Source organism: Elephas maximus, chromosome 4 (genome assembly GCF_024166365.1).
Source record: "Elephas maximus indicus isolate mEleMax1 chromosome 4, mEleMax1 primary haplotype, whole genome shotgun sequence".
Lineage (NCBI taxonomy): Eukaryota > Metazoa > Chordata > Mammalia > Proboscidea > Elephantidae > Elephas > Elephas maximus.
This window is the reverse complement of record NC_064822.1, coordinates 31,076,651-31,097,456: the sequence shown is the minus strand read 5'-3', so window position 1 is coordinate 31,097,456 and position 20,806 is coordinate 31,076,651. Positions and strand designations below refer to the sequence as shown.

The window sequence follows — 20,806 nt, the reverse complement described above, 5'->3', positions numbered from 1 at the left end:
CATCTGGGTGATGTGTAAGGTTCCTTCTACAGGAGAAATTCTACTCTTCTCTGAGCTTGGCCTTAAGAGTACAAATATGAATATGAGTACAGTGTAGGGTCTGATTCCTCACAATGTTTACAACTTGAATATATCAAATTTAAAACAGATATAAGTTACATGGAACTTAAAAAAAAGCTGATTCTGATAGTGTCAACTGACAGTAGAATAGCTCAATAGCTTAAAAAGTTTCTTTAGAAAAGAGAAGCAAATGATATTATAAAATTATGGAAAACTCTTTCCATAAATCTTTTGGGTATCACAGTGAATAAGAGGTTTGTCTCAAAGCCAGACCACTGCGGTGCACAACTCTAGAGGCACTCTCCAACGTGTCCGACAGAGACGGCACCCTCTGGAATCCTGCATTGTGACGAGGTTACCTGAGGGAAACCAGACTCTCTGTCTCTACCACTTATTAACTGTGGGTTTACCACTTATTTCCCTGTGATACTAGGAGAATTTTTTAACCTCTCTGTGAATCACAATGGTCTGATCCCATTGTGTACGGGATTACCATGAGTCAGGGACCAACTTGATGGCAGCCACAACAACATACCTTCAGTTTCTCATTTATAAAATGAAGATAATACTAAGGATACGTATCATAACCCTCTTAACAGAGTATGTCTTAAAACTACATGGTAATTACGAGGTTTTTTTTTTTTTTTTTTGGTTTTGCTATACATTTAACCACTATCTCAAAATTATCATTCACCTATTATTTCAAAAAAGTATTTATGAAGTACCTTCTACATTTCAGGCAGTGTTCTAAGCATTAAGGACATGGATGTGAACAACAGATCTAAAACCCTGGCTCTCATGTAGCTTAGGTTTTAACTCTGGAGAGAAATATATAACAAAATATATAATATATGGCCAGTGGAAACAAATGATATGAAGATAAATAAAGCAGCTAAAAGGACTAGAGAATGTCAGGCTCTGTGTATGTTTGGGGCGTCTGTTTTAACTATGTTGGTCAGAACAGGTTGCTGTGATAAGGTGACATTTGAGCAGAGACCCACATGAAGTCAGGGCAAGAGCCTCGTGAAAATATCTGTGGAATGTGTTTTGGGGCGGGGAACTAGCAAGCGCTAAGGCCCTGAGGCAGAGCCTGCTGGCATGTCCCAGGAAAGCAAAGAGGCTAGTGTGGCTGAAGGAGGACTGCACAGGGAAGATTACAATAGGAGATGAGATCAGAGGTGGCATGGTGGTGTGGGGCAGATCAGGCAGGGCCTTGCAGGCCACAGCAGGATTTGGGGTTATATTCTGGCTGAGATGGGAAGTATCAAAGGGTTCTCAACAGAATAGTGATATGCTATGATTTGCATTTTTTAAAACATCACACTGGCTGCTATGTAGAGAATGTACCTGGGGTATGCGGGAACATACTATAGACTCAGAAAACATGACAGGCATTACAGATTGTGGCACACTACTTGTAATTTAAGTAACTTTTCCAAACTCATTCCAGGATTTATTCTAAGACATTTGAAGATGTCTCTTCTTTCAGCCCAAGTTAAATTTACAAAGCAACAAGCTTTAGAAAGTAAAAGGCCCTGTCAAAATGAAAGGTTGATGACTAATTATCAAAACTGTTCCATCTGGTTTTTAATCCAGGTGAATCAACAACTCTGTACAAGTTGGTTTGCTGGGTCCCTTGGTCTCAGACAGCAGAAATGTGTTAACAAAATTAAAACTAAAAATGGGTACTAAGTGCTACAAGGTATTACATTAAAAAAAAAAAAGATAACGGAAAAATTTGGGAACAGATAAAGGTGACAGTTGAACCACATAATGAACATAAGTTAACGTCACTGAACTGCACATGTGAAGAATACAGAAATGGCAACAGTTACATATATACTTACCACAGTACAAAAAAAATAAATTTTAAGGAGCTTATGGCACTGACTGAAGCACAGCTCATAATATTCAGAACAAATATTTTAAAATCGCAGTGTAAGATTTCTATGTCTGTTGAGCTAGAAATAATACTTTTTCTTAAAAGATTTCTTAAATATTCGTCACATTAGCCAATAGTGGAATAGTGCATGAATATAAATAAGCTTACCTATAAATGGGATGGAAGCCAAGGAATCGCCAGGTGGGCTGGTACTTGAGGCCTTCCTTTCCTCCATTCTTTTTATGTGGACCTCTCGGCGCGCGTCATTGGGCAACCAGCAGGTAGTGTCTGACCCAGTCTCTTGGTCATTGACTGCCAGGATGTATGACTGATGCCTCAAAGGCTGTGGTGTTTGGCGACCAGATGGAGGTTTTTCCCTCAGGACAACAGTTTCTTTATTATCTAAAACACCGGATTGCTGAATTTCAGCCTCTTGTACGTTTAAATCTTGATTCCTCTGACTGACAGATAATTCAAAATCTGAAGTGCCTGAGTTCTCACTCATCTGAGGGACAAGTTTAACAGAAGCCCCCGGTAAAGAGGGAGATTTCGCAGTCTCCACTTGGTGATCTGGGGCACTTTCAGTTCTTAGCCATGTCTGCTGATTAATTAGACTGTTTTGATGTACATGATTTACTGGTCTTTGGTCTTTGATAGAAGCAGATGAGCTCTGGTTAAATGACGGTTTTGCAACGTAAGTAGAAGGCCCTTTCAGAGAATTGCTTCGAACTTTCACAAGAGGTGACCTGTCTTGTGAAATACCTCGAGCCTGTGACATTCCACAAGTAGTTGGAAAATTTCTGTTTGACTGCAGTGTTTTTAGATCTGGTGGAGTTTTTTTAAACTGAGACACAGGTCCCATTCCTCTGCCACTTATTCGCCTATTATCAGAATTAACAACACTGGGAGCCACAGAAAAGTTTGAACCTCGAAAAGATTTATGAATTTCTTGCTGCCTAGGTCTTTCATAAATACCCCGTCTATCATCTTGTTCAGTAAATCCACTCCATTTATAAGTCTGTTTTCGTTCTCCATTTGAATCAGGGATTTGACTTTCAGGATTGACATTTTCTACGGTTTCATCCTGTCCCCCAATGTAATCCCATGAACGAGTTCTATGATTACTAAAACCAACAGGTGGCGATGTCAGTGCTCCTTGAGATGCACTCCTGGGACAATACTTCATTAGCACAGGGTCCTCCAGTCTTTCCTGGGACACACTGCGCTGCCGTATCTGAACAGACTGGGGCCCTCGGTCATGAGAGGTGCTTCTGCGTCGTACCTGCAAAGTAGTGCGATTCGGTACCCCCTGGTTATAACCTGGTGTGCTCTGGGATGCTGCTCTTAAACTATCTAATCTCTCTTTAATTGTCCAACAACCTATGTGCAAACGTCTGTTATCAATATACTCTTTGTAAGTTTTATAGTTTTTCCAGTCTATGTGCTGATGGGAATTTGGAGAATAGTGATTAACAGATACAGAGGGAGAATCCCCAACTTGAGACCTATTGCTTGAGAGTCCTTCTGAATGTCCACTGTAATTTCCAGATTTAAGTAAAATTCCAGAAGGCTCCAATAACCTGGAGCCTGACGTTTGATGAATCAGATGGGCAGTGGGAATTGATGATGGTGATGTAGTTCTTGACACTGGTTTTAAAGGGGTCTGTTCATTTACGCCATACCTCACTTCTTCAGTTCTATGTGAAGGACCTGTATGGTTGTTTCTATTGGATAACAAATCTACAACCTTCTCAGAAGGTACAATGACAGTCCTTACACTTTCATTGCAAACACACACTGCTGTGTTTGACTTTGCAACATCTGTTGGTGATGGAGGCACTTGTATTTCCATTCTATAGGCCCTGCCAGGTTGTGTCAGTACTGGTGTACTGGTTTGCTGTTTGCCCAATGAAGATTCTGGAGGAGATATTTCAGCTGGCTGTGCCATGGCTGAAGGGACAGATGTCAGCCAGGGATAGCAAATTGGTGGAGGTTCAGGAATATTGCGGGCATTGCCACTGTAGGCTACATTGCCTTTCAGGTAGGCATCTTGGGAATATGCCTGAATGGGAATGAGAAAAAGGTGTCATTTAAGAGTCACCAAAAGAAACATAACTGCCATTCTTATAGTTCACTGTGTTACTTTACTGTGCCCTACCTGGTTCCTGAATGATGTTCATTCACTATAGCATGCATGCAAGTACAACATAACAGAACTCCACAAATTTAGAAAGCAGCTAGTCTCACAGAAATCAAATGAATTATCAAATCTGCAATAAATATACATTACAATCACCTGTATTCTCAAAATTCTGAAACCAAATTTTTCCCCAACCAATTGGATATAACCATGTTCCTTCTAAAATTCCCCTCGTTCAAGCTTTATGATACAGTAAGGATTTTCAGCAGTCAACAGGTTAAATGGCTGCCTAATAAATCCCAGAAAAAAAAGATTCTTATCTTTTGCCAGAGACAAGGTGAAAATATTAAAAATCTTAGCCAAACACATTTTTATTTTAAGTACTACTTTATCATAAATTAAATATAATTCATTGAACAGTGTCTTGTCAATTAACCACTACTGAGTGCCTAAAAATAATTCACTTTGATGAATTAAGCACTTCAACAGGTATGCTAAATATTTTGTATTTAAAATAAGAGAGGAATATACATATTTGAGAAATTAAGCATATATACAAAAGGCATAAAAGTAGAAAAAACAGGTAATTCAACTTTCTCTACATAATTTGTATTTCTTTTATATTAAGCTAATCCAAATTATATTACATTAATTTATTTGGTCCATTTTAGTTATTATAAGACATTCCTCTATTACCAACAGGCAGGCACGCAGGCATCAGCTATTTGTGAAATTATCTAGCAATACTTTCAAAAATATAAAAAATAACTAAAATTAAATACAGAGACTCTACGAAACATAGCTAATCAATGCAACACAGGACTGCGTTGGTTCAGCATGAGACAGTTAGGTGCGGTATCACATTACATACCCTCCCCAATCAAAAAAAAAAAAATCAAAACAAGCTTTAATTCAAGACTATCATCCCAGCCTGTCTTTGCATTAGCTTGCCAAGCTCAAGTACAGCCACAATATAACAGCAAAGTACCGCTAAAGGGAGAGGGTAAGACGCTTAAAAAAAATACCAATGCCAGTACGCATTATGCTTTAACACTGAAATACAAGATGCAAAAGAAAACCAAAGATGGAAAAAGGAAAACCATACCTCACAAGCACACTCTGCAAATCAGTAGGATTAACACTCTGAAAGATTTCTTTAAGAAAACTTACGGTTTTAATAAATTGGCTTGTTACAAATCTCTACAAAACATGACTTAAAAAGCAAGGAAATGGCTACTGTGTATTTCTTACCAGGGCTGTGACATCCTTTGTAAACTGTAGCTAACGGGAAATAGGAAAACATAGTAGAAGCTGCTTACTGATATGAAGACAAAATCATGTTGTCAGATTGATGCTGGAAACAGAAAGCTAAAAATACATCTATACTGATTTCTCCGGAAGGTACCAAGAGAGGTAAAGGGCAGTGAAGCATAAAGAATAACTTCAGTATCCTTCTAAGCATCTTTTTCTCAGGCTTTTATCTGGTTGTTATTTGATTTGTCTGCCATTCTTGAAAGCAAAATATATCTGGTGACATGCATTCCTAACAGATATTTTCTTCGATAGGCACTACTGCCCAATAATGTGCTACGAAGCTTCCCTTCCACAAGAGCAACATTGATGTCTCTCATTTCCCCTGAGCTTCTTCCATCTCTGCTTCCAGATGACGAAAGGAACACTCTATTATGCATTTAAAATAGTACAACCTCCTCTTTCCCCTGGAAATCAGAGCATAACCACAAGCTGTCAGCTGACTGCAGCTGCCTTTACACTTAGGATTTGTAAAAAAGAAAGATTGTTTTATTAAACAGGTTTCAAAAAAAAAAAATTAGGACCCTTCAACACTGCACCTTTTGTACTGTTTTAATAGCTTATGAAAATAACTGCTGAATAGATATAAAAAAGACTACTTCCAGGGTAATTCTTATTAACTTACAATAAATATTATAGAATATATAGACTAGCATACATAGATAAGAATTCAGTGAAAAATTAACTAAGTATATAAAAGAATACATGCATGCCATAATATTTTTAAGGCATGAATGCAGTCAGTCAAAACATGCATTTTGGGCGTCTGTATTAACATAACAAGCCTATCTTTTTATTGCTGATTATATCCAGACCAACAGTCATTCATAACATGAAAACTGTGTCTGGATGAGGGAACCAAATGGTACAGCACTTACCATAGCATGCTTTCTGCAATTCTATCAGGTATCACTTTAAAAAAAATGGAGGAGGGGGGATTCCTATGGTGAATGATGTTATGAAAGGTCAGCTGGCAGGTTTCTTGATTTCTCAAAACCTCTACTGTATTAACGTACACTGTAAAACTCAAAGGGAAGTACAAACTTATTCAGCCATGAAACTCGTTTTTTTTCAGGGGTTTCTAACATTATTAGAATTTCACGGTTTGGGAAATGCTGTTTCCAATGTAATAATTTCATACACACACACATATATATATAAAGATACCTCCTGTATTCTAATTTGGGGAGGAGCATGATTTTCAGTAATAGAAGTATATGACTGGAACTATGAATTACTTGAAAACATTAAATATGTATAGGCATCTCTAAGATTGCTATATAGCAATCCTAAATACTACATCGTCTATATTAATGGGTCTCAACTTCTGCGTAAGGTTATGGCAACCCGTTGCCGTCAAGTCAATTCAGGAATCCTTAAATGCATACACATGCACCACACATTAACAGTGGACTGACTAAATAGAATGTATTACACAGGGTTGAGATAAATAAAATATGAATTCATTCAAGAGCATTATTGAATTTCCTCACATATTCTCTCAGTTCATAAATACTTAAAAAGCTTGTCTATCTTTCTGTCTATCCATCTGTTTATCTGTCCATCTGTCCATCTATCCACCCCCTCACCCACCCACCTACCTACCAACCTACCTAAAGGTTCTTCATCTTCATAAAAAGTTTAGAAACCAATACCATTCCAAATTAGTATCTACGGAAATTGGTAGTTCCTCTAAGGCCCAAGAGGCTTAGTATACATTCACCTGTAAGGTCATGGACTATTCAGGAATAATTCTGGAACTTGTATGGCTATTCTAAGAGCTACGGTACAGACACAAATGAGCTCCCGAATAAGTTCTGGGAAGTAAATTAGGGCTAGACAATATGTATTTTAAGGAATCTCCTTGTCCCACACTAACCTTAAGTGTCCCACTAGGAAACAAACTATATAGTAAGGGACACTTTTGATTCTTTCTAGAAAGAAAGAATTCACCAGGGCTTGGGCAAACACCGGGGTGGGCATCTGGAATGGATCATCATATGTAACTCCTTAGGTGATCACTGAACCCATGAATATTGCTTTATATTCTGGGAACAGAACTGCAAACTCTATAACCTGCTCACAGCTGTGCTGGCATTTTTTCTCTTGAGGGTTTGGTCAAAAAGTACTAAATCTTTCATATTAATGTTTTAACTACCCACTGGGGACCACTGAATTGTCAGTGAGAACCAATTAAATAGCACAACATATTTCAACAAAGTAATTTGTACTCTTAAAATAAAACAAAAAATGACAGCAAAACCATCACGTGTTAATAAGTTTGTCTGAAATGGTGATTTTTTGGTTTAAGTCCAAAAAGCTACTTCACAATGTATAAAAGTGCTTTAGTAGCACTGAACACCACTTAAATTTTTCCCAATTGAGTAGCTCTTGAATCTCCCCGAACAGAATATGGTAAAAAAGAATTTAGCCATTTCTTAAAATTTATTCCTTTTACATAGCACTCTACACTCTTTCTTAAATTCCCTTTACCCTTGTACTTAAGTTTTAAATCTTACAGTAGCTTAGTCATTTAAAAACCTGTATTTTAAAATTAAAGTCATAACTAATGAAAATAGAACAGCGGCAACCCTACAGTGTCTACAGATCCATAAAGTTCTTAAAAAAAAAAAAAAAAGGAAGAAAGTAAGGAAAGAAAAATGCCCCACTGAATTCTTTATTTCGAATTAGAATTTAAAGAGTGTATTTAATAAAATTTGAAACAATCTGGGATCTTGATTTTATATGCAGTCCCTAACACTAAATAATCCTTCAGTTCAGTTTTTTAGTACAGTTACAGCAAAAATCACTTTTACCATGTCTTATAATACTTAAACTCTCAAACAGTTAAAAAACAAAAGCAACAAAACAAAAATCTGCAGAATAAATATACTGCTGAGATTAAAATTCCTGCCTACCATTTTATCTTTACAAGGCTGACTGGTTAATGTAATGTGAACACTTATGAGAAAAGCAAAAGTAACAGCATGTCTGTCAGTACAGGAAAATGCATGCCAGCCATGCTAACAGTGGAGTATGGGAGGTGAGGGATGGTGTGGATGGGAAGGGAATTTATTTTATTTTATATATCCTTTGACATCATTTGAAATTTTTTTCCACAAGCATGTACTTTTTTATAATTACTCAAAACAGATTTTTAAAAAGGACAAAGTTACTACAACTAACTTGCAAAATATGAAAGAAGGCTTCAAAATGTCCATCCTTTCCTAATTCTAGGCAGGACCACCTTTACCCACACTTGAACAATGGACAATTAATTTTAAATAGGATATTATACTGATTATGAAACATATGAAATGATTGTTTTAAAAGTGTGTCCAACAAATCTAAAGAAAAACTTTGGTTAAATTGCATTTTTAAACTTATATCTCATACCCATAGTATGGCAAGTAGATTGGAGCTCAGAGTCCAGAGATTCGAGTTAGAATAGCTCCTCTGGCACTAACTAGCAGTGTGACTTATGGTAAACCACTTAGACTCCTCATCTTTACCTAATGCAAGGCTTTGTTTAGTCGCAGACCTGCCCAGGTTCAAATTCTACTGCCATCACCTTTGTCCCTATTATACGAGTTGTTTAATCTTGTTTGCTGTGTTTAACACAGAAAGAACAGTACCAAGTAGGCTCAAAATCCCCTGGTCAAAACTTAGATGTGCCCAAGAATCTCCAGAATTGTCAGAGCTAATTAACTTCAAGTTTAATTTTTGATTCCATTGCGTGAAATTCCTAAGAAAATATCTTGGGGTATCCACCAAGAAGAATGCCCAAATCTACTTCTCTTATCATTATTCTATTGAAGGAAGTATTTTCTTCAGTCAGCATCATTGTTTAGGTGACTTGGTGGGTGGTAGCTATTTCATTTGCACACAGACAAACATTTCATGGGGTAACAAAACCATTTCACTTTTTAAAAAATGAAGGAGGAAATGCTTTTTATCTTATAACAATGCCTTAAAATTATGAACCTAAGATATCACGTTCTAAAATATCATTATAAAATGCTATCAAAATGACTAAAATGAATATACTACTATTCATATTAATCCAGATCACGTGTTTAAAAAATGAGGCTGTCATGTACCGAAGTACTATTATCAGCATCAACTTAAAAACATGACTTATTCTTAATTCAACTTCGTATTTTTCAACATCCATGTCACCCACAAATTATGAATTTTATTATTATATATATATCCTTATACAAGTCAAGTTTTAAACCAAATTAAACTTTCTACACCAGCTCTTGAAGATGAGCTGAGCACCTCCAAAACAATTTTGTCCATACATAACTTCACAGAACAAAAACTCCATGGACCTCCCAGACCTACTGGTACTCAGGTAAGCTAACAAAAACCACGATGGGCTTTTCCTTGGGTAAACAATGCTTATAGTGGCTGTAAAAATGTTCATGTTTATGTTTTTAAAAAATAAATGTTCAACTTCACAGGGATAAATACATCTTTAAAGTCATATATTTTGAGTATCAAGTTTTAGACCACCTAAGTACTTCTGGAGGCCCCTTACAGAACAGTTTAGGTCTAGAATCTATGCTAAAGAAAAATATTTCTATATATTTTTTTTAAGCCCCTAGGAAAAAATCCACTTTGTGTTTTAAAACAGCTTTAAAAATGACACATAGATATTCCAGTTATGAACAATGCATAATATGCATAAATTAGATATGCTCTTCCATTTTCCAATGAATTGTAGTACATTCAGATGTGAATTAAGGCTAGGTTTTAAGTAAGCTTTTCTTTATCATTGAGGGCATGTGCTTTTTAATTTCTTATGTTTAAAATAATTCAAAAAGCATGTTTAAAAAATAAATTTTCTGTTAAAATACACCAGAATCTTTTAGTGATGAACCTTGAAGGTCTGCATGCACGTGTCAATCTAGGGAACTAATTTTCCCATGTTTTCAACATTTTGTATTTTACGTTTATTTTAAATGAATTTTATCTGTCTTAAATAAAATATAACCAGACAGACTAATTAACCAAGTTTTCCACTGATCGCATCATTAGAAAAGGATTCCTTCCACTGCATTAATAAATGGTTTGCTGCTCTTCATCAACCACAGACGGCTACAGCAGCAATTCTACATTTGACTTCTTCCCTAGGAAGCACTGTTCTGAATGGTGTTCAACCGGTGCCTTTGCCCTGGCAAGGAAAGTCTACTGAAGATCAGAAGACAATTCAGTTTCAGGAGTTCATTCTGTCTTCCTGTCTTAAGGCTGCAAGGAGGATTCAAGGTAAAGCTTTCCCTACCATCTACAAAGTATCTTCTAGTACTACGCATAAGTAGAGCACTACAGGAGAATCCCCTATTTCTAGTTTGGTAAATTTCCTAGCCATTGGCTTCAGTGGTTATGCCTGCTACTCTATCACTATGCTGAATTACGGGAGTAAGAACTCTGTAACTATATATATATATATATATATATATACTTAGAAAACTATATATATATATATACTTAGAAAACTATATATATATATACATATACATATATATATATACACTTAGACAAGTTATCATGGATAGTTGCATCTGCCTTGTTGAAACTCTTCCCTTGCCCTACCCAACAGAGCCATGTGCTTAAAGATAATCTTTTTTCTCTAAATAATAAGGAGCCCTGGTGTCCCAAAAGTTAAAGTGTTCCAGCTGCTAACTGAAAGGTCAGCAGTTTGAACCCACCAGTGGCTCTGTAGGAGAAAAGACCTGGTGACCTGGCCCATAAAGTTTACAGCTTAAGAAACCCTATAGGGCAGTTCTACCTTGTCATATAGGGTTGCTATGAGTCAGAACTGACTTGATGGCACATAACAACAGCAAATAAAATCAATATGCCTTGAAAACACAGGGTTAATCACTATGAATTTGAATTAATTATATTTTATATGTCAGTAAATAAGCCAAATAATTAGTTCAACTTTATGACATTTTTACAAAAAATGTTTACAGAAGATTATTTAGCCCCTTTGTTGAACTAAATTCAAACTAATGCCTTACAAATGAAAAACATAACTTTATCATTTCCACTCCCACCATAAAAATTCCATAAATTCTCTGTTTTACTTGGATTTAGCTATAAATAATAATTTTAAAAGAACTCTGCCTTCACTACAAAGAATTAAAACAAACAAAAAAAAAAACACTTCCATGACCACTGCTACTTCCTAGACCTAACTGTTAGCTTTCAATGTATAACAGTTTGCTCATACTATATATTCTACTGAATTGCAAAGTCAATTCAAAAAGTATTTTTTTGGACAAAAGTTACATTTTTAATCATCTTTTTACTTTCAGCAATACTGAGGCTTAATAAAAGAGTCAAAAATTCCACTCAATTTGTTTTCTTTCTAAAAATCAGAAAAGCATGTTAGACTAAATGCTAAAGTTTTCACCTATATAGTTTTATTTCCTAAGAACCTAAAATTTTTTCCATTAGTTGTAAACTCAATTCATTATGAACATTACTTCTAATGGGATGAATTATACTGTTAATAAAACTGCTGAGTAATTTATACACGTAATCTTTATTGGAAAATTAGGAGATGGCTTTCATAAAGTATCTATTCTTATATCAAAAAAGGGGTCATATGTACAATTATGTTCATAGCAGCACTATTCACAATAGCAAAAAGGTGAATGAATGGATAAACAAAATGTGGCGCATACGTATTACGGAATACTACTCCGTCATAAAGAGAAACAAAGTCCTACAACATGGATAAACCTCGAAGATGTTATACTGAGTGAAATAAGTCAATCACGGAAGGACAAACTGTGTATGACCTCACTTATATGAAATGACAAGAAAAGGTGAACACGTAGAGGCCAATGGTTATTACTGGTTACCACGGGCAGGAGGGGAGGGGAAGAGAAAGAATCATTCTCTGGGAAGTAGTGAGTTTACATCTATGGCAATGGGAAAATGGCATCGATTAAGGGTAATGGTTACACAACTTGACTAATGTAACTGAGTTTACTAAGCAGTACACCAGATAAAGTACAAAATGGTAAACATTGTGGTATGTATAATTCTATAACAACAGCAAGAAAAAAAAAAAGAGGATGCAGTTGCTGATACTACTTAGGTACAACCAAACACCTCATGGGATTAGTTCTCTTGGTCTGAAGGTTTAGGATCATGGCCTCATGGGACTGTCCAGTCAATTGGGCTAACTCTGTTTTTAGTGTTTCTGTTCTACCTTCCAGTTTGGTGAGTAGTGTCTGAGGTCTTAAAAGCTTGCAAGTGGCATCCAAGATACAACAATTGTTCTCTATTCACCTGGAGCAGTAGAGGAAGAAGGAGACCCAGGAATCAGAGACGGAACTGGCCTGCATGTCTACCTACCTCTATGAATTACTGCTTCCTTTGCCAGGAGACCAGAAATGGATGGTGCCTAGCTACCATTACTGAACACTTTGATTAAGGAGTTAATAGATGAATTCTGATCAAAAGGGGAAAAAGGTGGAACAGAATTGGAAATTTCTTACAGAATCCAGACTTACTGGACCCATTTAGGCTGGAAGAACTCCTGAGTCTGTAACCCTGAGAAAATTTTTGAACCTTGAATGAAACTATGCCCTGAAGACATCTTCAAGCTAAACAACACTTTAGCTGAATTAGTAAAGAATGTTTATCTTGGGCACCACACTCTTTTAAAGAATTATCTATATGAGATCAAACTGACAACAGTAACTCTAAAGCATAGATGAGTAGTTTATTGAGAAGTGAGTCTAAGTCAATGGTGATGAAATAATACAGGGAGAGATAGCAAGAATGGTGACACAATGAGAAGAATGTAACAACTGTCACTGAACTGTACATCTGGAAATTGTTGAATGGGAGTATGATCTGCTATGTATATTTTCATCAAAAACAAAAAAAATTCTAATGCCTGGTTTATAAACTTATACTCTGGCTTCTGGCTTTTGGTTAAAGAACTACCTAGAATGCAAAATTGTGACAGCCAACTCTTTAGGAATCTCATCCTAAGTGACAACATTCAAAGAGTTCACAGTGGAATCAATAAAGCATTCACATGTCACTTAATTGTAAAAATTAACAATTTTTTTTAAATGTAGAGAATTCCTTACTCTGCTAAATGAACCAGAGATTTTTTTCTAAAAATTCAAAAGAATTTTCATGAGCATTCATGACTGTAAAATAACTCTTATATTTGAATAAAGCTTACCACTTGGAGAATGTCTTCATCTTTTGGCATAACACTAAGTTCCAACGTTGTATCACTAAAATTGAACATATACACACTATTTTAGGGAAGGTGGAAGTGTATAACAAAGACATAAAAGAAAAACAGCCAACTCAGAAGCTCTTTTTTAAAAACTGTTTAATTTTTGGTTTTCTTAAATCTTTACTTTTCAGATCCAAATCATTAGGATAAAAAGAAGTCACTTTTAGAGATATAAGCTAGTTATGTACAAAAGAGGGCACCTTGCCATATTTTTATGCTATTCAGAATCAGTCAAATCTTCATAACATGTTTCTAACTTAGAAATATAAAGTATGTTACTTATATTAAATAGTCCCAGAACAAAACTCATGACATCAATATATAATTACTATTTCACTTTAAGTCACAAAACAAATTAAAGATTTTTATCATATATTCTGTTTATCAAGTTTAAAATTCATCAGCATAAAAATAATCAAAGAACCCTCAAGTTTAACATTTTAAATAATACTAAAATCCTAATTTTGAAATATTCCCTCTTGATCTCAGAGGAAAAAGAAATCAGAGTTCACTATCACAATTACTGAAATGACTCTTTATTTTAAAAATCTAGCATCTCAACTATTTGCTTTCTTCTTTATGATTTAATTATAGAATCTTATAGGAACAACTTAAAGTCTTGTTTTATCATTGCATTGTTAATTTCCAGTTGAAAGTAACAGGTAAATTTTTTCTTGGTTTAAAAAATTGAACCCGGTGATCTGGGATTAGATTATACTTAGATATAGCAAGGTTAGTGGTACTATCTCCAGCAAGTGCTTCAATATCTAATCTAAGTATATCAGATTTTCCCCCAATACAATCAAGACATTAAGAAACAATCAAACAACAACAACAGCAAAAAAAAAAAAAAAAAAAAAAACCAAAATCTAGCAATTTACTACATCTGTTTTTGACAGATTTGAACCCCTATTTTTAGGTTCATAAATGCTGAGAGAAAGGCAAACCATTAAGAACCACAGGTTCAAATAAATTTAACTAGTCAAATATGTAGGTACTTGTATTTCAATATTTAGAGTTGGTAGATAATACATACTGATGCTTAGATAAATTCTTCTGCAAGGATACATTTTTACATTAATACACTGCAGAATCTCAATGGCTTTGTGCTGCATTATCCATTTGCTACCAACTGCAGACAAAAGGAACACAGTTTTTTAAAAGAAAATAAGAGAATGAAAAACAGTATTTCTCTATTTTTCAAACTGCTTTAATGGTTGAAAAATTCTGAAGAGTTATTACTCTGAAAGACGAACTGCACCAGTAACAAAAAAAAATTAATGCAGATTTCAAGGAAAGCAAAGATTAATTAAGTTATGGTTACTTGGAAAAGTAATATTTTTCAAGAAGAGATGCTAACAAATACACAAAAATTCCTTAAAAGTACTGGCTGACAAAACACATGAGTATATTTCTGATGAGGTAATTTATTTTGAGGAAAATAAAATTTAGGTGGATCTCCAGCTAACCCTTAGAGAGGCTTTCACTTCATCACCAGTACCCAAGTCTCCTCAATACTTTAAGTTCAAATAGGTACCACTGTCAGGAGCACCAAGAATCCAGCATTAGGGGTAAGATTTAAAATTCGTTTTCTCTAAGAACCTCATTAAACATTAAAACTATAAAGAGAATACTCTGATGTCAATAAATCATGATTATGCCATTCAAGGAGCCCTGGTGGTGGCATAATGGTTAAGAGCTATGGCTGCTAACCAAAAGGTTGGCAGTTCGAACCCACCAGTGCTCCTTGGGAACCCTATGGGGTAGTTCTACTCTGTCCTATAGGGTCACTATAAGTCGGAACCGACTTGGCAGCAGTGGGTTTGGCTTTTTTTTTTTTTTTTTTTTGGTGCGGTGCTTAAAAGCTCAGCTGCTCACAAAAAGGTCAGCAGTTCGAACCCACCAGCCACTCCTTGGAAATGCTATGAGGCAGTTCCACTCCGTCCTATAGGGTTGCTATAAGTCGGAATTGACTCGATGTCAATGGGTTTAGTTGTTTACGTCACTTAATTGCCAAAAAATGACAATAAGTTAGGGCATTAACATAAATAGATTATAGCATGAACTGCTTCAGACATGGTTAGAGAAGCTTGATAAAAATCGTCAAAAAAATAAGCTTCAGTTTAACAGGTAGGTGTGACTAATATAAAGCAATGTGTAATCCAGAAGTTAGTATACTTAAATCTTGGAAGAGCTTCTTACAGTAGAGTGATGGTCTGGAAATCAGACCCCAAATTTTAGGATCAGTCTTGACAGAAATTCAATACGAGACCTCTTTTACTTCCTTTATTTGTAATTTTCTTTTTAAAATTTTTGGTATGTGATAGAGAGAAGGACTAAATTATCTTTGAGGTCCCATAGATTGTCGCTCTCTAAATATTTATTTACCCTTAAAGTCCAACACTCTATCCTTCTGTAAAGTGTGGGTGGAAAATTGGATTAAAAGAAAATTCTTTACTGTCTTGGTTAAGACAAATTAATAAATTTGAGCTAAGAAGAATATTTAAAAGATACTTAAAGATAACATATCTTAGAGAAATGAAGTCCTGATACATGCTACAAGACAGATGAGACTTGAAAACATTATGCTGAGTGATCACAAAAGGACAAATGTATGATTTCACTTATACGAAATAACATGAACAGGCAAAGGTACAGAGACCAAAGTTTATGAGTGGTTACCAGGGTGGGAGGTAGGGGGAAAAGGGGAGTCAGTGTTTAGGAAGCACTGAGTTTCCGTTAACGGTGATGGAAAATTTGGCAAGGATTATGGGTCATGGTTACACAACATGATTAATGGAATTGATGTCACTATACTGCATACCTCAAAAATGTTGAATTGGCAAAGGTGGTGTTATACATATTTTTACAACAATAAAACAAGGGAAAAAAGATAACATATCTTAGAAAGAAGTTTTAAAATAAACTATAAATGTATTTATTTATAAATTTATATACATATTGTAAACCAATTATACACTCTATTATTCAAATAAAAGGGGGAAATCTAAAATAAAATCTAACGTGTGGCTCAGACCCTAAATGATTTTAATCTCAGATCTGCTAAATCTGCCAAAGCAAAGCCACCAACTAAGCTATCCTCAAGTAGTCTGAATCCTGGCAACTCTGAATGATATGTTAAGTACATTTCCACATCGCACCAGTTCCTTAAACCCAAAAACCAAACCCACTGCCATCGAATAGATTCCGACTGATCGACTGATAGCAACCCCTAGGATTTCCAAGGCTGTAAATGTTCACAGGTTCAAACTGAGTGCTGAACCACTGTGCCACCAGGGCTCCTCACCAGTTCCTTACAGGAATACAATATTGTATTAAATCTTCTTGCTCTATTACTTTACAAAACCCATCTTTGTCCAAAATTAATCATGTTTCAAGAATCTTACCTGTTCTGAATTAAAGCAATTACTTGAGAATAGGTCTTTCCAATAACACTTTCTCCATTGACTTTTATAATTCGGTCACCTTCAAAGAAGAGTAAAAAAAAAAAAGCACAGACGTGAGGAAATCCTAAAGAAAGTCACTTATGCATACTTTTAAAATACTTCTTGAGAAATGTACTTATCTTTAATATACTCTTGCTAATTAGTTTTTATAAGTACCTTTTACAAAAATGGAACCCTGGTGGCGCAATGGTTAAGAGCTTGGCTGCTAACCAAATGGTTGGCAGTTTGAATCCACCAGCTGCTCCTTGGAAACACTATGGGGCAGTTCTACTCTGTCCTAGAGGGTCGCTAAGAGTCAGAATCAAACCCATGGCAACGGGTTCAGTTTGGTTTCATTTTACAAAAATAAATCTGTCTTAATATATCCAGCTTCTAATGAAATACGCCCATGTTCTAAATGAGAGTTTCAGTCATTTACCAATTTAGAACCTCAAAAGTTGTAGTTACCAGGTGACCAGAGTAATATTTTTTATGACCCTATACATTGTTTTCTGAGCTGTAGAACAACTAAGTTATTCTTCCATTTACCCTATCCTTACTGATAAATCCATTGCCACTGTGTGGATTCTAACTCAAAGTGACCCTATAGGACAGGGTAGAACTGCCCCTTAGTGCTCCCAAGGCTCTAATCTTTAGGAAGCAGGCTGTAACTTCTTTCTTCTGAGGAGATGCTGGTGGGTTCTAACTGCAGACCTTTTGGTTAGCAGCCGAGCACCTTACCACTATGCGACCAGAACTTCTTTCCTTACTGTTAGAGGACATTACTCAACAGGCTTAAACTGTTTATTATTTTTATTTCTTCACTGTCCTCTAACTTGAGTCCAGCTGATCTTCTTGTAGTATACAGGCATACCTCAGAGATATTGTGGGTTTAGTTCCAGATAACAATAAAGCAAATATCACAATAAAGAGAGTCACACTTTTCTTGGTTTCTCAGTGCATATAGGAGTTATGTTCACACCCACACTGTAGTCTATTAAGTATGCAAAAACATTATGCCTAAAAAAAAAAAAGTACATACATTTAAAAATATATTATTGCTAAAAAATGCTAACCATCATCTGAGCCTTCAGTGAGTCATCATCTTTTGCTAGTGGAGGATCTTGCCTTGATGTTTATGGCTGCTGACTGATCAGGGTAGTGGTTGCTGAAGGTTGGGGTGGCTGTGGCCATTTCTTCAAATAAGACAACAATGAAGTTTGCCACATCGATTGCCTCTTCCTTTCCCGAAAGATTCCTCTATAGCATGCAATGCTGTTTGATAGCATTTTACCCACATTAGAACTTCTTTCTAAATTGGGGTCAATCCTCTCAAACCTTGCCACTGCTTTATCAACTAAGTTTATGGAATATTCTAAATATTCTAAATCCTTTGTTGCCATTTCAACAATGTTCACAGCATCTTCAACAGAGGTAGATTCCACTTCAAGAAACCACTTTCTCTGCTCATCCATAAGAAGCAACTCCTCATCTGATAAAGTTTTATCATGAGACTGTAGCAATTCAGTAACATCTTCAGGCTCCACTTCTAATTGTAGTTCTCCTGCTATTTCCACCATATCTGTAGTTACTTCCTCCACTGAAGTCTTAAACCCTTTGAAGTCGTGCATCAGGGTTGGAATCAACTTTTTCCAAACTCCTGTTAATGTCGGTATTTTGACCTCCTCCCATGAATTACCAGTGTTCTTAATGGCATCTAAAATGGTGAATCATTTCTAGAAGTTTTCAATTTACTTTGCCCAGATCCATCAGAGGAACCACTATCTATGGCAGCTATAGCCTTAAAAAAAAAAAAAAAAAAAAAACCCAGTGCCGTCGAGTTGATTCTGACTCATAGCGACGCTATAGGACAGAGTAGAACTGCCCCATAGAGTTACCAAGGAGCGCCTGGCAGATTCGAACTGCCAACCCTTTGGTTAGCAGCCGTAGCACTTTACCACTACGCCACCAGGGTTTCCAAATGTATAGCCTTACAAAATGCATTTCTTAAATAATAAAGCTTGAGAATTGAAATTACTCCTTGATTCATGGGCTATAGAATGGATGTTGTGTTAGCAGGCATGAAAACATTAATCTCCTCGCACATTTCCATCAGAGCTCTTGGGTGATCAGGTGCACTGTCAATGGGCAGTAATATTTTGAAAGGAATCTTTTTTTCTGAGCAATGGGTCTCAACAGTGGGCTTAAATTATTCAGTAAACCATGTTGTAAACAGATATGCTGTCATCCAGGCTTTGTCATTCCATTTACAGAGCACAGGCAGAGCATATTTAGCATCATTCTTAAAGGCCCTAGGATTTCTGGAATGGTAAATGAATGAGCACTGGCTTCAACTTAAAAGTCACCAGCTGCATTGGCCCCTAACGAGGGAGTCAGCCTGTCCTTTGAAGCTTTGAGGCCAGCCATTGATTTCTCCTGTCCTGCTATGAAAGTCCTAGATGGCGTCTTCTTCCAGTGTAAGGCTGTTTCATCCACGCTGATAATCTGTTGATCGCTGTAGCCGCCTTCATCCATTACCTTAGCTGGACCTTCTGGATAAGTTGCTGCAGCTTCTACAGCAGCACTTGCTGCCTCACCTCGCACTTTTATGTTACGGAGACAGCTCCTTTCCTTAAACCTCACGAACCAACCTCTACTAGCTTCAAACTTTTTTTTTCTGCAGCTTTCTCCTCTCTCAACCTTCATCGAATTGAGGATAGTTGGGGCTTTGCTCTGGTTTAGGCTTTGGCTCAAGCGAATGTTGTGGCTGGTTTCACCTTCTATCCAGACCACTAAAACTTTCTCCACATCAGCAATGAGGCTGTTTCACTGTCTTATCACTTGTATATTCGCTGGACTAGCACTTTTAATTTCCTTTAATAACATTTCCTTTGCGTTCGCAACTTGGCTAAGTTTGGCGCTAGAAGCCTAGCTTTTGGCCTTTCTCAGCTTTTGACGTGCCTTCCTCACTAAGCTTTATCATTTCTAAAAGCTTTTGATTTAAAGTGAGAGATGTGCAACTCTTCCTTTCACCTGAACACTTAGAGGTCATGGTACGGTTATTAATTGGCCTAATTTCAAGGACAGTGAGACTTTGACTCACATACTTTGGACATGTTATTAGGAAGGACCAGTCCCTGGAGAAGGACATCATGCTTGGTAAAGCAGACGGTCAGCAAAAAAGAGGAAGACCCTTAGCCTGATGGATTGACACAGTGGCTGCCAACAATGGGATCAAGCATAACAACGATCATGAGGATGGCGCAGGACCAGGCAGTGTTTTGTTCTGTTGTACATAGGGTCACTATGAGTCGAAACTGACTCAATGTCACCTAACAACAACAACAACCATTTCAATACTGTCGTGTCTCCAAGAATAGGGAGGTCCAAGGAGAGTGAGAAAGATGGAGGAATAGCCAGTCCGTGCAGCAGTCAAAACTCACACAACATTTATCAATTAAGTTCACAGTCTTATACGGACACAGTTTGCGGCACCCAAAAACAATTACAATAGTAACACCAAAGATCACTGATCACCATAACAGATATAATAATAACGAAAAAGTTTGAAATATTGCGAGAATTACCAAGTGTGACACAGAGACACAAAGTGAGCACATGCTGTTGGAAAAATAATGCCAACAGACTTGCTCAAAGGAGGGTTGCCACAAACTTTCAATTTGTAA

General features: G+C 36.3%; 1 protein-coding gene across 6 annotated transcripts in view; it reads right to left on the bottom strand.

Moving 5' to 3' along the window:
* The window catches only part of ARHGAP21 (Rho GTPase activating protein 21), a 284,877-nt gene that overhangs the window by 42,188 nt on the left and 221,883 nt on the right, over positions 1-20,806 (bottom strand). For 5 of the 6 annotated variants that reach the window (XM_049881816.1, XM_049881818.1, XM_049881815.1 and 2 more), the window contains 3 exons: positions 17,082-17,160; positions 13,615-13,669; positions 2,111-4,004 (listed from right to left, as the gene is read on the bottom strand). In XM_049881816.1, coding sequence (XP_049737773.1) covers positions 2,111-4,004; positions 13,615-13,669; positions 17,082-17,160 — 2,028 coding nt within the window. Of the gene's footprint in view, positions 1-2,110; positions 4,005-13,614; positions 13,670-14,710; positions 14,897-17,081; positions 17,161-20,806 lie in introns of those variants that run through there. The other variant, XM_049881820.1, reaches the window with a different exon arrangement.